The following is a 22,249-nucleotide window of genomic DNA, read 5'->3' on the forward strand; positions in this document are numbered from 1 at the left end:
GGGCAATCATGTAGAGGATGTTTTGTAAATAAAGTTACATTTTGCTAAAATTAGTCATTTCCCCTATGTACTGTTTGCAGACTTTTGGGACACCCTGCATATTGGAAATGAAAATTTGTCTATAAATTTTTGTCTATAAAAATTTGTCCATTTTAAATTGGAGCTGTGTGCAAGACTAATCCATTGCAATAATATACTCTCTTTAACCACACATCTTTGTCTCATCTTCTCCACAAACACACATTTCTCATCCCGAGTCAGAGCACGCCTACACACACTCCACAAGCTAGCTTTTGGCCTTTAGATAAATCCATTCACATTAAAAGAGGCATCACAGAGGGGTTTTGTGGGTCTCAGTGGTGTCATAGGCTGTGACAGAGTAGCACACTCCTCACCTCCTGCACTTTGTGCCACCCAGGGGCTTTAAAGAGATGAGAATGTTTCCTCTGAAGGTGCAGTTTCCCCAGAGACTAATACCTCTGGGTGCTCAGAGAAACTCCAAAGGACTAATTCTGCAGCATGCTCCAGTTCTCAGTTTGTTTCATCTGAAGCCTTATTCTTAGGTGATGGTTTTGCATGTCCTTCTCTACACACCCACTGCAATGACACTTGTACTATTATTTATATAGTTTTATAGTCAGTTGAATAAGTTGTTTAACATAATTTAACAGTATTTATACTATTTTCCTGTCATTGGGTAGATATGGTAAAAAATAAAAAATACAAAAAAAATAAAAAATTAAAAGAAAATCCAGCTCAAAAGAAAGTCAACACTGGCTACCAGTTTGTACTTGGTAACTAAGAAACAGTAATAAAATCAGGATGTGTATATTACACTGACCAAAGGGCAACTGATTTGGCATTCAGCAGCATTTAATTTATGCTGTCACTGGATGTGCCTGTGTCCAAATGAAACAATTTAATGGAGCAATCCATTAACTTTTGACTGGAGAGAAAAAGTAATCAGAATGGACATCATGGTGAAAATTCAGAGAGCACATTTACTGCTTCAGAAACTGTGCACATTACTTTGTGCATTACTTAAACCATTCATCCTTTCCAGTTATGAAAATGTAATTTTTCTTTTCAAAATAATTCAGGCATAATAGATTGAAGGTTTTTGTCACCAACCTATTCTTTTAGGCAAGGTAAGGTAATAATGCATGCCTACAGATAGTTTTACTAGACTTGCTTTTATTCTGTTAAAGGAAATTCTATAAATACAAAAACAATGTTTGAAATATTGTAAAGCTTCTTTGAGTGTACAAACAAGACACAACTGTATTTTTCAGCTGGCTCTATAGATCAGCCCTAACAACACCCAAGCAACACCCACAAATCATTCAGTATGCTCAATACATCAGTCCTAGAACAAATTTAATCCTTTCACAAGCAATGAGTTTAAATAAATGACACACAAAATAATAAGCTCTATAGCTGTTCTTTTTGTGGGTCCTCACATGGTTATTAAGGCCTGATAGAAGCAGGACAAAATGTTCATGGAGCAAACCAATAAGTGAAAAAAGCACGAACCGTCCTTACATTACTACAGCAGCAATGCAATGGAATCATAGTGAATTTGCTCAGAGTCCTTTAAATGAAAACTACTAATTCAATTCGTTTATACTACAGTGCTTAAGTTCTCAAGTTGATTTTTCTTTAACAGCACATCTCTAACAATAGCTCCTGCTGTAATTCAAATTATAGGTATATATTCATGTACTTAATCTAAAACATAATAATTTCTATAGAAACAATCATACACAGACTTGTAAGGCAGACACTTGATATGCTGGTTTTCTGTTAGAAGGTGTTTATTTATCCATTATGGAAGAAGTCTCAGGCACTGTTGCCTTGTATCAGTCAGTAAGTTTTCCACTACCGGTTGAGTCTTAAGGACATTTTTGTGTTATTAAATTCAAGACAGATAAAAAAAGGGAAGCTGGTAAGGGAAATAGGGTTTATATCTTTCATAATGTGAGTGATAACAGGAACTAACTTGTCTCGCGGATGTTCCATAACATTAAATGTAACCATTAACGGCTAAAAAGTGCAATGAGTCATTCACTGATAAAATATTATTATTAAATTATTATTATTATGACAATATTAAATATTGTAATCATCAGCAAAACACTTTGGTATAAAACACTTTGGCCCATGCTGTTGTAGGAAAATAATCCACTCTGCTTCGTGTTGGGCTCTATCACACCAACCCCTATGTATTATTTTCTATAATAGCATACTAATATTAAGAAAAGAATAACATTTTATGGGCAAACATGCCCATCCAGCTGTAGGCAGAGAACTTTAGCACTGTGTCGGTATTCTCTAGTAAGTACCCCATATTTTAAACATATAGGTAGTTGCAATGTTTTCAACAAGAATGGGCCATTATTGTCACTATTATTTGTCATTGTCACTATTATACACACATGATTACTACCACTATTTGTTTTTCTCAAATATTTAATGCAATGACAGTGTTTATAACCCACAGTATAAAGGACAATCAATTGCATTAAACTGTGGAACAATTTCAGAGTTTTCTTCTGTATTATACTTTAATCTATTCACTTCATTCATTTAATGAAAACATTGAACTTCGTTTTTATGCTTGATAGCTAAGGCATCAGATCAGTATGTATTTGAAGGAAAACCAGCAAAGGCAGTAAATTCTAATTGCCAATTGAGACTTTGTGTTAGTTAGCTAGATGCAGCTCAACCCCCCATTATTAAGAAAGAAATACCTACCTCTGATTATATTTCTTCCTTATACATAATCACCCATTGTACTTAAGCCTAATCAATAAAGTACACACTAGAAAGGTAAGATTTTCTAGGAAAGTGACAAGGTGAAACTAGCAATTACAGTACATGGCTGCAATAGAAAAATGAGTCTCTTTCATGCTAGATTCTGTTAGTGGTATACAATGCAGACAGAAAATGATGGCTTATAACAATGTGGATAATATACTTTTATTTTTAATGAGATAACATTATATTCTGCAACCCTTGTGTTAATCATGTGTGGTAATGCATGTGGCTCATTCTAATACAATCTTCTTCCCACCATCATCTAAAAGAGCTCCTCCTGAGCTTGGTATCTAATTATGCTGAACCCTGAGGTTACTAACACTGTGGGTAAAACAGTCGGACCACATGCTGAGAATTGTACTTACTATCGTTGATGGTCTGTAGAACATTTACCTTCAGGAATCACATCCTCATCATAGTATTCAAGTTTAAAGAAGTGTGTGTTTTGTTGTGTGAAATGCATGAGTACAGCAACATTGTTTCTCAAATGATCAAAGAGTTTGCACATGCTGTACCTTTGTGTACTATGTTGTCTTACCTTCTCCTGCTCTCTTTCCCTCTCTTTCAGAAATTTGCAATATTGCCTTTAGCCACCGTGAACAATTAAATACTTCTTACTTGTGCATTTCTTAATGCCAGTTCCTTTCTTCAAGGCATTGCGGTTGAGTTTGCAGTTAAAATTGTTCTCCCAGAATTCAGCAAACCAGACATTCCTCCTGTTGTTTTCCAGCGTCCGCCCGATGAAGTAATTATCAAACCCTGGGATCAGACAGGTCATATCAGTGTCAATGTCCACAGAAATTCAATTTCATAATCTGCAGGATTAAATGTGTAATCCTATTATTTATATTATCACACTATTAACAATTCTGTTTACACAATTGATTATAGGCCTATATGTAACTGTTTTACTATGTAGTGTGACATCAATCTGGCAGATGTACACTGGCTAAAAGAGCAAATTGTACAACAGAGTGTTAGTTTCAGGGATCAGAATGAGTCAAAAAGAGAATCTAATCATTGATCTACCTTTGATAGACTGGCGTTTGGGTAGGATGGTGATAGCTCCCTCAGCCATCTCCTCTTGGTGTAGCACAGGAGAGATCTTAGAACCCCAGCTGTCTGATCCCACCCAAATAAAATGTCCTGTTTGGTTAGCTTTCTTTGCTGCCTGCAGGAGTCGCCTTGAAAGAGAAAGAAGATTGCTCAAATTCACAGTTAAACCTCTTCACCCTGAGTTAATATATCCTTCATTGTCTACTACTCTGATGTCCAGACAATGAAACATCAAATGGATAGTTTGATAATGACAATAAAAGAACAGCAAAACAATTAAACATTATTTGAATGACAAGCTTTAGTTGCTGATGGGAAAATTACTTAAAAGCATCTTAGAGATTTATATAAAGATTTATATAAAAATGGTAAACTACAAAAGCCATTTTCAATTCAAATTTACACTGCAATTTCTGTGTGATCTAGTGCTACTTTTTCCAAACACATAAATGACTTTAAACACACTGATAATGCATAACGCAAAACTGACAACAAATTAAGCATTTATTTATTTTGAGAAATTAGTATGGTCAATTTTTACATATCTGGCTCTTTTCACTGAATATTGAAGAAAAAAAAAACAGTAGATGCTGCATTAGACACTGTTTCTAGCTGTCAATACGTTCACAATACCAGAATTCAACAGATTTTCACAAAATTTGCTTTGTTAGCTATGTCGTAAATTTCTGCATATGGCATGTAACATAAATGTAATAAACATGCACTTTCAGTATTTTCGATTAAACATTAAAATAGTAGCACAAAATTTATTGTAAAATAAGGTAGCCAAATCAAGCATGACAAACATGACTTTTAACTAACATAATGATTAAATATACAAAAAAAACAACAACAACAACAGGAGTACTCACTAACAAATCCACAAACTCTTACTAATTTTACTACCTTCTCATATGCAAAACAAATATTAAGAAAATAAGTAAGGATTTTAAGATGAGCAGTAAGGGAAATAGTACTAAATGTTAATCTTACCAAGAAAACATGAAAACACTGTCAGAGCTTTTACCTTGTGTTCTCTTTTTGAGGTGTCTGTGATTCTTACAGCCCAGTGCAGCAGATTTTTGACAAAAAAATCTTAGTTGATGCTCTAAATTCAAGGAATGCAGTTCAACCTGTAAATCCACTGTCCACTCTAAAATAGTGGTACCAATGACATGTTTTGCTTTTCTTTCTTTTGTCAATAACACATTGACCTTTATATGTCTGTGGTGGCTGCCACCTCCCTCCATAGCTCTTGGCACATTAATTCCCACCCTCACTTCACAGCCCCTAAAATATAATGCAAATTTTATTAGACTCTTCTGGCAAGACGCCTGAAATAGACTAGCGAAAAAAATCACAAGAATGTGAGACATAACACCACAGCCAATTTGAAATGCTGTCTTTGGAGGTATGTAACTGCAGATGGAAATTGTAGCTTTTTAAGTTTACATTAATTTAACTATGGAATAACACACAATAGGCCATGCTGTTTTAGTAAAATAATCCATGTTGGGGTGGCATGATACCGCCCAACACCAGGAAGTGGATTATGTTCCTATAACAGCACAGTACAAAATGTGTTATTCTATAGTGATTTGCTAATAATTACTGTTTTTAATTTAGCAATGAATGACATATTGCACTTTTTAATCATTTATATTTGCATTTATTTTTATACAACATCCATGAAAAAAGTTAGTTTCTGTTTTCACTTATGTTATAACAGCTATAAACATTCAGTCACTGACCAGATTCTCTTTTTTTCTCTCTCTTGAAGTTAATAAGATTAAAAAAAAAATGCAGCTTACCTTGTAACCAAGAAAACAGAAAGTCAAAAGTCCTCTTTTCTGAAGACTTTCATGTATCAGAAAAAAAGTTGAGATCCTTTGAAAAGGATCTCAACATTGCGTGAGCTTTACGCTGTGTAAAACGCCCTTGCAAGTGACCGGTATCTGAAGTCTGTGTAAATTCACGCCTATTTGTAGTCCTGCCGTAGTCAGGTGACATGGCATATCGCACGTTGCATGACTATAAAACGCTACTCGTAAACCACGTCATCAACTCTTTTTGTATTCAGTGCAGCCGTAGGTTGGCTGTCTGTGTGAACATGCCTAAAACTCTTCACTGCTCTATATTTTCAAAAGAATATATATATAAAAGAATATAAATATATATATATATATATATATATATATATATATATATATATATATATATATATATATATATATATATATAAATATATATATATATATATATACACACACACACACACACATCTCTCATGGACAAAGGGGCCATAGAACATATGTATCCCTTTCTCTGAGGGAGGGACGTTTACAGCTGTTATTTCCTGGTCCACAGAAAAGGGAGAAGAAAAGGGTATGCGACCAATTTTAGATCTGTGTCATCTGACCTGTACTCTTCGGACATACTGGTTCAGTATGTTGACGTTCAAACTTATCATTCAACACTCAGTTTGAGGATTGGGTTGTCACGAAAGATCTAAAAAAAGATGCATATTCCATTGCACAGTCACAGGAAGATCCTGAGGTTCGCGTTTGAAGGCAACACGTATCAATATCGGTTCTTCCCTTCACTAGCTTTACCCCCTCACACCTTCACGAAATGCATGGATGCTGCACTGGCTCCTTTGTAACTCCAGGGCATCCACATGCTAAACTACTTGGATGACTGGTTAATTCTAGTGTGGTCCAGGAAGTTAGCAATTCAACATCGAGATGTTATTCTTGCCCACGTGAGGAGCTTGGGGCTCAGGTTGAACCTCAGGAAAAGTTGCTTCTCCAGTCAAGAGTGACTTTTCTATGGCTTATAAGGAATTCCAATACGATGAGGGTGTGTCTATCCCCAACATGCATAGGGCAATCCTATCAACATTGAGCAAATTAACTTTAGTTCTGGGAACTAACTGGGATAGTTCTGCTCGAAGAACTTGGAGGTGTCCCCGGTTTCTAGCCTCAGGTCACAGTCTAGATGCATCTCTTATCACAAGATGGTAATGTCAGACGCTTCCCTCGCAGTCTCTGAAATTCTTCTCCTCAGTTGAGAGGTCACCATGTACAGCTGTGTGTACACCCCTATTGATGGAGCCTCTGTGACAGGCCATACCCTCAGTATGACGGAGTGGTTCCCACAGCGTGAAGCTCACGCAATGTTGAGTTCCCTTTGAAAGGGAATATCTGGGTTACACATGTAACCCTGTTCCCTGAGAAGGGAACAAGACATTGCGTAGCTTTGACATACTGGGGTATGCCTGTAAATTGCGTCTGTACTTCAGACAAAAAAAAGCTGATGACATGGTTTACACGCACCGTTTTATAGTCACGCGATGTGTAATATGCCATGTCACCTGACCACGGCAAGCCTATAAATAGGAGTGATTTTACATAGACTTCAGATACCGGTCGCGCGTGAGGGCACTTCCCACAGCGTGAAGCTGACACAATGTCTCGTTCCCTTCTCAGGGAACAGGGTTACATGCGTAACCCAGATGTTTACCGTAATGGTAACCTGACTGTTGCAACACCTGAGACTTCTTCTACATACAGTATGAGACTTATTCCATACAATGCTTTGACGTATTTGCCCACATCTCATACTAAACTGTTTCAGAAATGAAAACAAAATCTAAGATAAAACAAAGGCAACCTGAGCAAACACAATATCCAGTTTTTAAATTATAGTTATTCATTGAAGCAAAACAGTTTGTCACGATCTCCCCTTTAGACAGAGCTGCAGCCTGCCGCACGCTTTAAGTGCTGGAGGGCATGCGTGCATGAGTTAGGTGTGTGAGTCCTCAGCGAGCACACACTCTTCGAATGTTGTCAGCTGTGACATTGTTTACTATGGACACGTGCGTTTGTTTTGTTTCTGTTCTGTCTCCTCCCTGTTTTGTAATTGGTTGTTGTTCGAGGGTGTGTTGTCATTGTTTCCAGCTGTCAGCACTTAACACTGATTATGTTTGGGATATATACCCCTCGCCTCAGAGTACACTTCGCGGAGTATTATAGTTGTTATAGTTAATATAGTTTGATAATAGTTAGTTTATGTCACGTACCCCGATAGATTTAGTTAGTTTACATTAGATTAGTTCCCTTTGTCCACGCTGGTGTTTTCCGCTCTCAGTTCCCTGTCTTAGTTTCATGTTTCATGTTTCGTGCTTTTGACCCCATTTTCTGTGACCTTGATTTTCGATTCCTGCCCATCCCAGTATATGGCTATTTGCCAATCGCCTGACCCCTTGCCGTTCTTGACTACGTCTTTGGATTACGATTTGGATTTTTCTGCCTGCCTCTTCAATAAAGCTCTAAACTGCAATTGCTTCCGCCCCCGTTCCCGTTTCGTGACACAGTTATCCAATATCAACTGGGCCTGTGTGAAAATGTGTTTGTCCCTGTAGTTAATAATTCCCCAAATCTATGAAGCTACATTCATAATGGGGTTCTGTAGGACTAGACCTAACCAGTCCTGATTACTGCAAACTCTGTTCAATCAGTTCAACTCTTAAATAGAACTTTTTCAACATCATGAAGTTGGTTAAAAGGTCTTACCCAGTAACACACTATGCCAAAATTGAAATAAATTCCAGAAATGATGAGGACGAAGGTGAAATACATCAGTCTGGGAAGGGTTACAAAGCTCTTTCAAAGGCTCTGGGACTCCAAAGGACCACAGTGAGAGTCATTATCTCCAAATGGTAAAACTCACTAAGCAGTTAACCTTCCCAGAAGTGGCAAAAAAAAAAAAAAAATTGAAAAATTTTTGTCAAAGAGCACAGCAACTACTCATACAGGAAGTCACAAAAGAGCCAAGGACAACATCCAAGGAACTACAGGCCTCTCTTGCATCAATAAAGGTTACTGTTCATGACTCCACTATTAGAAAGACGTTGGCTAAAAATGGCATCCATGGAAGAGTGGCGAGGTGAAAACCACTGCTAACCCAGAAGAACATTAAGGCTCATCTGAATTTTGCCAAAACACATCTTGATGATCCTCGAACCTTTTGGGAGAAAGTTCTGTGGACTGATGGGTCAAAAGTGAAACTGTTTGGAAGACAGGGGTCCGGATACAATCTGGTGTAGCCCATACATAGAATTCCACAAAAAGAACATCATACCTACGGTCAAGCATGGTGGTGGAAGTGTGATGGTGTGGGGATGCTTTGGTGCTTCAGAGCCTGGGAAACTTGTAATAGAGGGAAACATGATTTTTGCTCTCTACCAGAAAATCATGTCCGGTCTTCGGTCCATAAGTTGCAATTCAAGCACAACTGGATTATGCAGCAAGACAATGATCCAAGGAATAGGAGTAAGTCCTAGTCTTAGAAGTAACTGAAAGACTGAGCTCCAGTTATCGGAAGCGTTTGGTTGCAGTTATTGCTGCTAAAGGTGGCACAACCAGTTTTGAAGTTTAAGGGGACAATTAGTTTTTCACATCGGTGATGAAAACTGTATTGTGTGTTTACTCAGGTTACCTTTATTTTATGTTGTATTTCATTTGAAGATCTAAAACTATTTAGTATGAGTTATACATAAAAACAGAAGAAATCGGCAAATACCTTTTCAAAGTACTGTATATGAAATAAACATCTCCTAAAAGAAAGCTTTACCATATCAACAATTATACATTTTTCTGTGTTAAATAACAATATATATTATTAACCTTAGATTATATGGAGCATCCATTTGAGAGAGAGTCCCTGTGTATGAGCAACTATAAAAATGATAACATATTGAAATGAGAACAATAATATAATTAATATATACAGTGTATATATATATATATATATATATATATATATATATATATATATATATACAGCGTCCAAGATAACTGTACAATGACAGTGAAGCAGCCAAGTGAAAGGAGCAAAATATCATGGTATAAATGATTGATTGATGTTAAAAGAAAGAAGAATGTCTAGCGTGCTTCATTGTTCCTTCTGCATATAGAGCAGAAACCCCCACTGACCTCCTGGCACGAATAATCAAGTTTCAGTGCACTATTATAGTTGCATTTGCCCATCAATCAACAGTGAAGCCTCTAATAGTGTGCTCTCAAATGTAAATAAATAAGTAAATAAATAAAGGTTTTTGTGTAACAAAATTAAGAATTATTTACCAAAAGTAAATTTACGAAATATCTATTGTTAGCTAGAATTTAATCATTGTGTTAATGTTACACAAATATGAGTGCCAAATGTAAGGGGCAGCTCTTTTCTAGCTGACTTTTTAAAAACATTATTATTTCTAAAATGATACTTTTCAGAGATTTAATATTTCTAAAATTATACTTTCTATTTAAGGTGATTCCAATTCATGTTAAATGACAGTGTTAAGTTTCCTTGCAGTTGTATGCCATACAACATAATTGAAAAATCACATATTCCAAATAAATGTAAATAGCGTAAATGTTATTACATTTTCATATTAATAAATCTAAATATAAATGTGTAATATAGGAACCATTCTGTGTAGGAATTTTCACACTTTCTAAGCATATTTATCTTAGATTTTGAATCCTAGATCTACATTTAACTGTATTTTTAACCTTTACATTTAGGATTGACATTTAATATTAAGATTTAGAGTTATTTAGTGTTTATGAGTTATGTACATATAAACATGTTTATGTTTACAAGTAATGTAATACTTTTATTTTAAATTAATTTGTACTTTTATGGGAATGCTTAAATGTTCAAAAATGTCTTTTAGTAAAATAGTGGTAAATATTTAAATACAAATTCTAAATGTACATATTAAATTTGAAGACTGCTGTATGCTCAATGGCATGGGCAACGGATTAAATGTGGTATAATTGGAAATCTTGCTGAAGTGATAAAACATGCGGCTGTGAGCGAAATTGCAGCCATAATGCAGCAGTTTCCTAATGAAAATTTGGCTCTGCTGTGGATAACTAGCTCTATTTCACACCTCCAAACCTCCAGAGCCTCAGTTATCATGGTAATAACCATATCTCCTTATCTCTTCTAACTAAATGAATGTATTTTTATATATTGTGAGCCTATTCTTGTGAAATGTTAGTGCCCACCAGTATCAAGTTATCATTGCTAGCCTTACTGTCTATAACTCATGTTGTTTGCTAGTTATCTCTAGGAATTTGGTTTATTATGTTGTTCAGTAAGCAGCAAGATCTCCATCTGCATTATCTTCTTAGAGAATTTCCCATCTCACACTGTCTAGCCAACCAGCATACCCTTGACGATGTGCCAGATTACAGAAAACTTTGGTGGGAGTCTGGTTTTCTTTTATTTACCCTGGGAGTCTGGTTTTCTTTTATTTACCCCTCATTCACCCCACCAGGTCATGCTCTCTCTTAGGGTTATCCACTCAGGGTATTCTTGTATCTGCTTGCATGGTCGTGTGGTTTTCCCTTGCCTTACCATATGCTGTTAAGTTGTGAGTCTGGTCGGTTAAATGGATTTCAGGAAACATGCTAAAGTTGGCACCTCTTCACACAATAAAAAAACCCTCATTCTTTTAATTCGGGTAGGATTTCACTCATTTATTCCTGATACACTAAATGCACCATGCTACAAGACTCACACATACAGCAGGTGTCAGAATCCTCTGGAAGCTGAAGACAGGCACCAGCATAGCATTAACCATCTTAAAGACGCACTATAATGCTGTAATCTGGGAGATTTTTCCACACTGATAATGACTCAGTAATTGAACTGACATGTTCAACTCCACCCTCAGCAAAAATGGAAAAATGGGTCTGGGTTGGCCTCTGGTAGCTCACAGGTGCCACTGACAGGCTCTAAAATAACTATGGCAACCACTCTTAAAATGGTGGTGGCCTGAGGGAGATTGGGTGGTGCTATACAATCCACAGAATGAATGAGCTTTTTCTCATAGTGCTGATTGTGACAGATTTTACTATGCCACAGTGCAACGATTTTATTACCACAAAGGACCATTAACTGTGTATTTGAACAGTGGTGCATGTTCTAACTAATATGAAGGGTCACAAGCAGGTCAGGACTGTCTGCCATTGATGCCTGTATTGCATTGCTGGTGGTCTCATGAGATGAAGCACTACATCAGATGTGTGCTGCCTAAGTGCTGAATACAGATGCACTGATTAAGCTCTTCTGGAAACTTTCGATATTGCATCATGTGAGCGCATTAGACATTTTACTGCTAGCATAGGAAGAATCACTGCATTCTACAAAGTTGATGATATGGTGGAGCTGATCCATAACTCCTAGCAGAAGGACACCTAGGCAAGGATATGGGGTGACTATGTGGAGTAACTGTCCACTAACCTAGTTTATACATGGTGTATATATCTTCTCTGCTGATATGCCAGAGTCACTCTTTGGGTCTGTTGCCAAAGAAGCCTTGGGGAGGAGAGTACAGGTTTTAGAATCACAAAACCAGAATGGCCAAACAGACTGTCCACATGACCTTTTTGTTTCACCATTACTCAGTTCCATTTTCCAATGCCCACAAAGATTCTGCTTGCCTCACACAAGGCTTCAGTAGTGAGAGTAATGCCTCAGGCTCCTAGCAGGCATCTGAATGACTCCCAAACTGCACCCCTAAAACACTGTCCTTTGGGTGGTTCCTGATTACAATGTCACAGGGATACAAACTCCAAGTCCCACCTTCTCTGGACTCAAGGTCTCATTGATATCAGACCACAACAAAGTTGGTTTGATGCAAGAAGCTCTTGGCCAGAGTCATGATCAAAAAGGTAGACACTACAGTTCAAATCAAATAATTATTCTAACATACTTCACTGTTTAGAAGAATTGTGATTTCCATCCAATTCTATTTTTAGAGGACTGAATTGGTCCCTAAAGATTGTCCCTTTGCATATTTTAAGATTCTCATATGTAACCCATGCTGTGCAACCGCAGGACTAGCTTGCATCAGTGTGCATGAGTGTATCTGTGTGATGCCCTAGAACACAGATGCTTTTAAGGTTTGCCTTCCAATGGCCGGCATTCTAATTCAAAGTTCTACCCTAAGGCCTCTCACTAGTGCGCTGGGTGTTTTCAAAATGTAAGAGAGTGTCTTTCTCTCCTCTGATGGCCAGAGCCATCAGGAAACTGCTTTACTTGGAAAACTGGCTCCTATGTGCCCCCACATTAAATGTAAATGTTATGTATAAACCTTAAATACACATGTTAAATGATTTGAAATTCCAAATGTTTATAAAGTATGCAAATTCCTAAATGGTTCCTACATTTAAATTTTACATTTACATTTAAATTAACATTTAGGGTTAGATTTATCATTTATTACTTACTTTGTTTACATTTATATGTAATCTTTGATTTTTCATTATATAGCCAAACGCTGCACTGAAACTTAGCACTATTAACATGAATTGCTTTCTAAATGTTACCAAAAAGGTCAGCTTGAAAAGAGTAATAAAAGAGTAATAGACTTTTTACAGTTGGTGCCTCACACAGAAACTCCAACAGTAATTTCTGCCTATTCCACACCCACTAACTGTGTCAGATTGCATAATGATTTGCAGTGGCTTCACCCTGCTATGGTAAACCACTACACAGTTCTATTGCTGGGGAAAGAAGTGGGACTGGCAAAACACAAAGTCTTTGCATAACACAGAATTTGTATCATACATGCAACAAGGTTTGTTGCTGTATTTTGTGCATATTTCTAGGTGCTTAGCACTCAAAAAAATCTACTAAATTAGATATGACTGTGGGTGGTTTGTCAGTACATGACTGCTGCTTCACCCGCATTGTATTGCAATGGTGCAGACGCAGCAGATCTAGGCTAATTAACTAGATGCCTAGCTCTTAAAGGACTAGGTGTAGACATCTAGGGCAAGTGAAGATTGTTATTATCTTGTTGTAGTCCAGCCACTCTGCTAATCCCTGTCCATTTAGCCACATTAAATAATGTGATGTCTACATTGTCATGGTTATGTCATTTTTGTAGCTTTTTGTACTCACCTTATATCATCTTCATTTGCAAATATTATGACCACTCTGGCATTAGAATTTTCTCCAAGGGTATGGATAATCTTGTCAAACTCTCCTGGTTTTGGCTCACGAGGAATTTTAACTGTCTGTGATATACATACATTTCCTGCAGAATGTAAAGAGAAACATTGAATGAGGAATGATACTTCTAACTTCAAGTTGTAACTTTTCTTTCATGTAATTTATTTTCTTAGCCAAGAGGAGTATCCAAAATAATTTCACCATCTGTCCAGCTCATACAGTCCGCCATACAATCTTAAAAAACGTAGAATACTTAAAAGTTATTCAGTAGTCCCTCTGGGTGAACTATGTATGACCCTATGACAAAGTCATTTCTTTTTAGAAATTCTTCCAAGTAGAACCCTTTAATTATGCAACAAAATCTTAAAGCAGCCCTAAAAAAAATCCTTGTATATATAAACTTGGAAGTGTTTGAACCAAACTCAAAATTATTGGTAAGTGTTTATTTTTTTTCCTTTAACACTTGTTGGGCATTTAAAGGCACGTGGCACACTCACTGAAAAAAGTCTTCTAACTTCTTAATGGTTCTTAGCCTGGCTAACATCAAATGGCTAACAACTTGGAACCCTGACAGGGAAATTATCCTCTGTTATAGAATTCTTTAACAAACCTTTAATGGTTCCACAAGCGGGACAACCAAATAACCCTTAATGGTTACATTTTGTTAATTTTGTTATTTTTTGTTAACAAAATTAAAGAATTTCAGGCTTAAAAACAAAAGATTCATAGTCTGTAAAGCATTAGCATTCTACTCTAGGTTTATCAACACATTAACATTTCTGGTTTGAGTAAGGAAGCTATAACATGTTCCGTTTAAAGTGAAATAGCTCCAGGAGTCCAGTTATTGCAGGCAATGCTTTCACTCTGTTTTCTCCTCAGAGAATTACTGTTCTATGAAAACCATTTCCCTAAGAATCCAGTCTGTTCGTGCATTGCTCCACTGAATTTCTTAATTATATCTCTTCTGAGTTTTTGATTCGACTGTATCCTAGCTGAACTATATAAAGTAAAGAACTATTTAAGTATATGAATTTAGCCTTACTCGCAGGCAGGCTTTGGGAGTAACGGAATACATGTAACGGTGTTATGTAATCAATAGACAAAAAACTGGTAACTGTAATCTGTTACAGTTACGTCAAAAAACAACGTAATCAGATTACAGGTACATTTTGAAAAAAATAAATAAAAAGAAATATGAATACTATCAGGATTACAATTTTTTCATTTAAAACCAAAGAAATTAATCTTTTGCCATAACACAATATAGACAGCTGCTTGATTATAGTTCTGGTTCTCTCTTGCCTGTTGTGACTCATGGCAAGTACACTCATGGCATCTGATATTTTATTTTATTCCATGAACATTCAAAAGAATGTAGGAAAAACTGTAAAATGTGCACAGAATGAAACCAATTTTATTTATATATACATTTATGTGATGCTAATAGTGTGTCTTTTTCAGTGTATTAAAGTCTGCATCACACTAACACACACACACAGACACAGACGCACACACACACACACACACACACACACACACACTGATTGATGGACTGGATTTAAAGACTTTGTCTCCACAGGCACCCAAGCGAAAGCACATCATCGTGTCAATGTATTCAATTATGGCCACCTTTGAGCTTTCATCCCCTCTCTAATTTTATACTAATGGTCTGAATTTTCATTGTGCTCTTCCAACTTAAAAAAAAAAAAAAAAAAAAGGCAATTACTGGTTGCATTTGATAGCACATAACTTTTCTGAAAGTTTCTTATTTTAGTTGAGCACATTTAAATTGTATTTAATTCTTATTTACATAGAAATTAGCGAATTTAAGGATTCTTAAAATAATTTAAAACCATTCGATTTTATTTGTTTTTATTTCTTTAGCATAAACATATCATTTAAAAAATGTATTTCAATTTATTTGTTTATTTGTTTGTAATTTATATTCAATAAAGATCAGTATTATATAGTTACATCCACATAGTCAGCTACTATATATTTATATAAAAGTTTAAGCCAATTTTCCAGTCCTGCTCTACCTATACATTCTCTTTCTAGTTGTTGTTACATATAGCGTTAGGCATATTTATTATATATTTTTCCAAAAGTCTAACAAAACTCAGGGTTAAGTCAAAACTCAGTTAAGTTAAAAATAGCACAATGTTATCAATTGAGATGATTCCTTGACTTTATAGGTGCTCATCACATTCTATTCTTGCTAGAAAGACAAGAAAGAGATGTGTTTTCTGGCCTCATATGTTTACTTGATACAACGAGATTCAACTTTATTGCCATTGTGCTGTGTACTTGTACAGAGACAATGAAATGCAGTTAGCCTCTGACCAGAAATGCAAAAAGTTGTAATTAAGCACAAGATTACAGACAAAAGTAGGAGTTGTAAAATAAAATAATAATAAAAAAAAAAACCTGTAAGAGTTATGCAGAAAACTGCAATAATTATAAATAGTTCTTGTGCAAAATCCTATTTTTTTTATTTTTTATTTTGGGGGGAGGCGGGGGGAGTGCATTAGCTCAGAGTTCAGAAGAGTGACAGCAGGGGGAAATAATTTCCTGAAGGCTGGTGTGACAGTACAGGCTCTTATAGCACCTTCCTGAGGAGAGGAGGGTAAACAGACACCAATGATATGTTGAGCAGTTTTCACCACTCACTGAAGAGCCTTCTTGTCAGTGACTGAGCAGTTGCCATACCACACTGAGATGTAGTTTGTCAGAATGCTCTCAATTAGGGATGTCACGATACCAAAAATCCAGTAGTCGGTACCGATACGACCAAAAGTACACGATACTCGATTCCAAAGTTGATACCACGGTGTGGTATAAAAATAAAATTTAAAAATAAAATAAAAAAACTCTCCTGAAGGACATCCTCCTCTGGCTGATACTGGCAACGAGAAAGAGAGAGAGGGAAAGAGAGGGGGGGGGGAGAGGGAGACTGGGGAGGGTATTTTAGTTATCAAACACTGTCTGACAATGAGTCTCCGGATGTGCACTCCTAAATGCATGCGCACACACACACACACACACACACACACACACACACACACACACACACACAGACAGACACACCTTATACTCTGAATGCAAGCATTAGTTTAAATTCACTGATATGGTGGCAGGCCAAAACGATTTATTAAAAGCATGAACATTTGAATAATTATTAGTGACATTAGGTTACATTTAGCTGACAGGACACGGGCTGAATGGCAATGCATGGTGGCCCATTCGGAGGTAGTTTATAACATCGCAATGCGTTCGCGTCATTAACAAATAACTGGCTATCGCAAACATTACATGGAGCATAATGTTAGCTGGTTTCACGGCCACAATGCCAGCTACTTCAAACAAATATAATATAGGACTGTCTTTCAGGTGCTTCGCCAAATTCCAGGTGTTTCCTCGCTTTGTTTGAAATGAATGATAGCATCGGTTGCACACCGGAAACCGATACTAGCTTTCCTCTCAACGAGTCGGGGCAGAGCTAAACTTGTTAAGCTAAGCTAAACTTCTGTAGTTTTTCCCGTGTGCTTGTAGGCGTTCCTCTTCTTCTTCATCACTTGTGGACCGACTAAAACACTTGCACGTATTTGCTGTCCCCATCAGGTCTGGAAGAATAGCAACCTTGGTACTTTTGGTACTTTCGTTACAAACGGTACTAATGCTACTGCAGAAAAATAAGTACCGTCATGTTTTAAGAATGTTGGTACCGACTTGGTACCGAAGTATCGGTCCCTACTCTCAATGGTACATCAATAACAATTCGCCATTATCTATTGAGATAGGTGAGCCTTCCTCAATCTCCTGAAAAAAGGTGCTGTTGTTCCCTCTTCACCATGGCAGTGGGGTTAATGCTCCAGATCAGATCTTCAGTGATGTGGACTCCCAAGAACTTAAAGCTAGTTACACGTTCCACCTCTTCTCCATTTACTTGAATAGAGGTGTGTGCCTGACTCTTCTTGGTCTGTCAGAAGTCCTGTGCTTTTTTGGGTACTGAGGGCCAGGTTGTTATTGGCACTAGGGATGTCACAAGAACCGATACTTCAGTACCAAGTTGGTACCAACATTCTTAAAACGTGACGGTACTTGTTTTTCTGCAATAGCGTAGGTATTGTTGCTAATGAAGTTACAGAGGATGCAATTCTTCCGGAACTGATGGGGGCAGCAAATACGCGTGTTTTAGTCGGTTCACAAGTGGTAAAGAAGAAGAACGCCTACAAGCACACAGGAAAAACTACAGAAGATGGAGACAAGTTTAGCTCTGCCCCGACTCGTTGAGAGGAAAAGAGAGGAAAGCTCGTTGAGAGGAAAGGTGGTAGGAGTGAAATATGGAAATACTTTGCATTCGAGGCGGATGACAACAAACAAATAATTGATGCTCTGAAGCCAGTGGCAACCGATGCTATTGTTCATTTCAAACAAAGCGAGGAAACACCTGGAATTTGGCGAAGCACCTGAAAGGTGGTCCTATATTATGTTTGTTTGAGGCAGCTGCCATTGTGGTCGTGAAACCTGCTAATGTTATGCTCCATATAATGTTTGCGATAGCCAGTTATTTGTTAACGACCCGAACGCATTGCAATGTTATAAACTACCTCCTAATGGGCCACCATGCAACGCCATTGTCCTGTCAGCAAAATGTAGCCTAATGTCACTAATAATTATTGAAATGTTAATGGTTTTAATGAATCTTTTTGGTCTGCCACCATATCAGTGAATTTAAACTAATGCTTGCATTCAGAGTATAAGGTATGAGTGTGTGTGTGTGTGTGTGTGTGTGTGTATGCACGTGCATTTAGGAGTGCACCTTAGCACTTGTAGCCTCCACTGTTTTATTAGTCATTGTCAGACAGTGTTTGATAACTAAACTATCCCCCGCTCTCTCTCGCACTCTCTCTCTCTTTTTGCCAGTATCAGCCAGAGAAGGATGTTCTCCAGGAGAGTTTTTAATGACATTTTTTTAAATTTTATTTTTATACCACACCATGGTATCGACTTTGGTATCAAGTATTGTGCACTTTTGGTGGTATCGGTACAGATGACTAGATTTTTGGTATCGTGACATCCCTAACTGGCAAACCACTCTGCCAGGTGCTGGATCTTGTCCTTGTAGGCCGTTTCATCATCAATACTGATAAGGTCAACCACTGTGGTGTCATCTGCAAACTTGATTATGGTTTTATAACAATAAAAAAAAAACATTCATGAGTGTACAGGTAGTAGAGGAGTAGTAGAGGAGAGGGCTGAGCACACAGCCCTGTGGAACAGCAGTGCTCAGACTGAGGGTGGAGAAAGTCATAGTGCCGAGCTTAACAGACTGTGGTCTGTCTGTGAGATAGTCCATTATCCAATTGCAGAGGGAGGTACTGATGTCAAGGTGTGTGAGCTTATTTATCAACTCGACTGGAGTGAAGGTGTTAAATGCTGAGCAGAAATTGATAAATAGCATCCTCACATAGGAATTGACTATTATCCAGGTGGGTTATGGCAGAGTGGAGAGCAGTGGTGATGGCATCCACTGTTGAGGTTTTAGGAAGGTAGGTGAACTGGCAGAGGTCCAGTGTTGAGGGCAGGCAGGATTTTAGATGTGTGAGGACCAACCTCTTGAAACATTTGGCTACGATTCTGTGTGAGGGCAACTGGTCTGAAGTCATTGAAGTCATTGAGGTCCTTAGCTGTAGCATGTTTTGGCACTGGCACAATAGTGGCTGTTTTGAAGCGAGAGGGCATGACAGCTTGGGTTAGAGATGTGTTGAAAATGTCTGTAAAGACTCCAGACTGCTGTTCTGCTGTTCTGCACCAACCCTAAGCACATGACCTGGGATCCCATCAGAGCCAACAGCCTTGTGTGTGTTCACTCTGCTCAGGGTAGAACACACAGTGCTGGTGAAGAAGGAAAGTGGGACATCATTCGGTGGAGCTATGTCTTTAAAGGGTGTAATATGATTGCATTGTTCAAAACAAGCATAAAATTTGTTTACAGAAAATGCATAAGAAAATCTATTTAAAATTAAATATTTAATGTGGGTCAAAGCAAGTATTTTGGTCATGTAATAATTAACTGGACTTTTTCTCAGCCCTCAGTTTCAGATTGAGTGATCCTCCTCTGTGTGGTTATACCACAAGTTATCTAAAAGACAATGTCAGCAAATCCTATGCCAGAGTCAATTACAGTGGGCAGACACACCATGCAAACAGCCAAGGTGTAGATACTGTAACTTTCCAAATGTTCAAGGACTTTAGCAGTCTGTGTACACCAATAAACTTTAGAACTTTAGGGACTCATCACTGTCAATTTAAAAGTTTCAGACTCGGATCTATATAGTGAGGCTTTATTTTCTTAAACTTGTCATGCATATAAAAGGTTACTATAATAAAAGAAAGTCATCATATTTTATTAAAACTGTGAATTTTAACCACTAAGGATGGTTTCTGATCTAATTACAAGGAACAACGAGATGCATACCGTCAGCTGAAACTTGGCTTTCAGTTTCTTTCATATAACACCATTAATGCTTAATCTGTTTAAGCATGCATACTGCATTTTTATAGATTCTGTGGCACAGATTTTTGTTTCACTGTACATTTACAATACTCCCATTTAAGTCCTTCCTCATCGGTAGAATGCAATATATTTCATGCAGTCCAAGCTTCATTAATGACCTAGAGAATTGAATGATAATTGCAAATACTTTGCCACCTGCAGATATCCACACTTGATTGAATTTAGCATTTAAATCTTTAAGGTTTTCGTATATATATAATAAAATGAATTCCGATTCTTCCTTAAAGATGGGTTTGTGCATGCTGGTCCTGTAGAATGCCATACATTTAGCATTTGGTCATGTAGACTCCACAGAGCTCCTAGCTAACAGACTTACTCTGTGAGGTGCAATCACTGCAGTCACCTTTAAAAGTCACCAAATCTCCTCTGCCATTTCGTCTTTCAACCCATCATAGCTGCTCAACACATGATAAATCTGGGCCATTACTGGAACTCAGAAGATATATTAAATATTGAGATTCAGGGGGAGTCAATGGGGCAAAGGAGTGGGGGCTTTTAATGCTGCTGCTGATGCATTCAAATTGATTAAAAAGAGTCACTTTGTCAAGAGACTAAGTGCTCAGATCTGCCAAGTGCCTACAGCCAACTGCCTGGAACACCACTTAGATTATGGGGTGGCGGTGGGGGGCGGAGCCTCGTCTCCTCTGTTCACAGTGAGAGTACAACCAGACACATTTGATTATTGTTCTTTGAAACACATGCATCTGTTGGAAATGGTTTACAAATTATACGTTCATGATATACTCTTTCTGTTAGGAAATGGAGAAAATTGAGTTTACACATAACTGTGTTGTCTCTTTATTAAGGACTCCATGTTTCCATATTATGAAGGAAAATACAAGCAGAAATATTCCTCCTCAAGATGGTGGACCATTTCAAAATTGACATGAAAATTGACATTAAATGGCTACTACATGCATAAACACTACAAATAAATTTTGTCTTTCAAAGGTTACTTTTGCTCGATTCAAGACAAACAGTGCCATCTAGCGGACGAGTAAGACATTGTTAAACTTTTAATGTTTTATTTCCTTTTAATGTTAATGTTTTTGGAGATATGAGGATGCCAGCGCATGGTAACATAATGCAGTGTCCTCTTTCTGTGACGTACAGATCAAGTCCATAGGTTAATGTTTCACTGATTTATGGACACAAGAAATATGTGCAACAGTTGTCAATTTACCAATATGTAAATAGTTCTGCCCATTTTTTATTTGATTTCTTATTGCTTATCACGCTATAGAAAGACATGTATCCCACACATATCTCTCACAGTTAAAGTCAATCGGACCTACGGTTCATGAGGAGAAGATTTTTGTAGTTTTGGACAAGTTTTCAATGTACTGGAAAATCTATCATGGCAGACTTTATGGGTCCCCAATGGCTTTTTTGTTCCCCATGAGAAATAAGGCATATATACCAATTTTCAGACATTTTGGACTAATGGGGCAGTGGGAAAGTCATTTACGCGGCCGTGGCCTGTATGGGTTCATGTGTGATGTGGGGGTTACTCATGTCCTGTACTATCAATGTGCCAAATTTCTAAACTTTTCACCATTCAGATCTTGAGTTATTGGGCACATTAGGGAGATTAGAGAATAATGATAATTAGAAGAAAAAGAAGAATACTAAAGCCTCTGGTATACTTTTTTTTATGTGTACACTAGCGTATGTACACAGTCTGCAGAGATCAAAGTATACTCGATTTGACATGTACACGTACACAGGTGGTCGACGCTTGCCCATTACGACAACTTGCACTAC

At 37.3% G+C, this 22,249-nt stretch overlaps 1 protein-coding gene across 2 annotated transcripts in view; it reads right to left on the minus strand.

Annotated features, from left to right (window-relative positions):
• Positions 1-22,249, minus strand: part of LOC108271537 (metabotropic glutamate receptor 4) — a 154,917-nt gene that overhangs the window by 27,755 nt on the left and 104,913 nt on the right. For both annotated transcript variants that reach the window (XM_017479175.3, XM_017479174.3), the window contains 3 exons: positions 13,855-13,990; positions 3,847-4,001; positions 3,436-3,576 (listed from right to left, as the gene is read on the minus strand). In XM_017479175.3, coding sequence (XP_017334664.1) covers positions 3,436-3,576; positions 3,847-4,001; positions 13,855-13,990 — 432 coding nt within the window. The remainder of the gene's footprint in view (positions 1-3,435; positions 3,577-3,846; positions 4,002-13,854; positions 13,991-22,249) is intronic.

This window comes from Ictalurus punctatus, chromosome 11 (assembly GCF_001660625.3).
Source record: "Ictalurus punctatus breed USDA103 chromosome 11, Coco_2.0, whole genome shotgun sequence".
Classification (NCBI taxonomy): domain Eukaryota; kingdom Metazoa; phylum Chordata; class Actinopteri; order Siluriformes; family Ictaluridae; genus Ictalurus; species Ictalurus punctatus.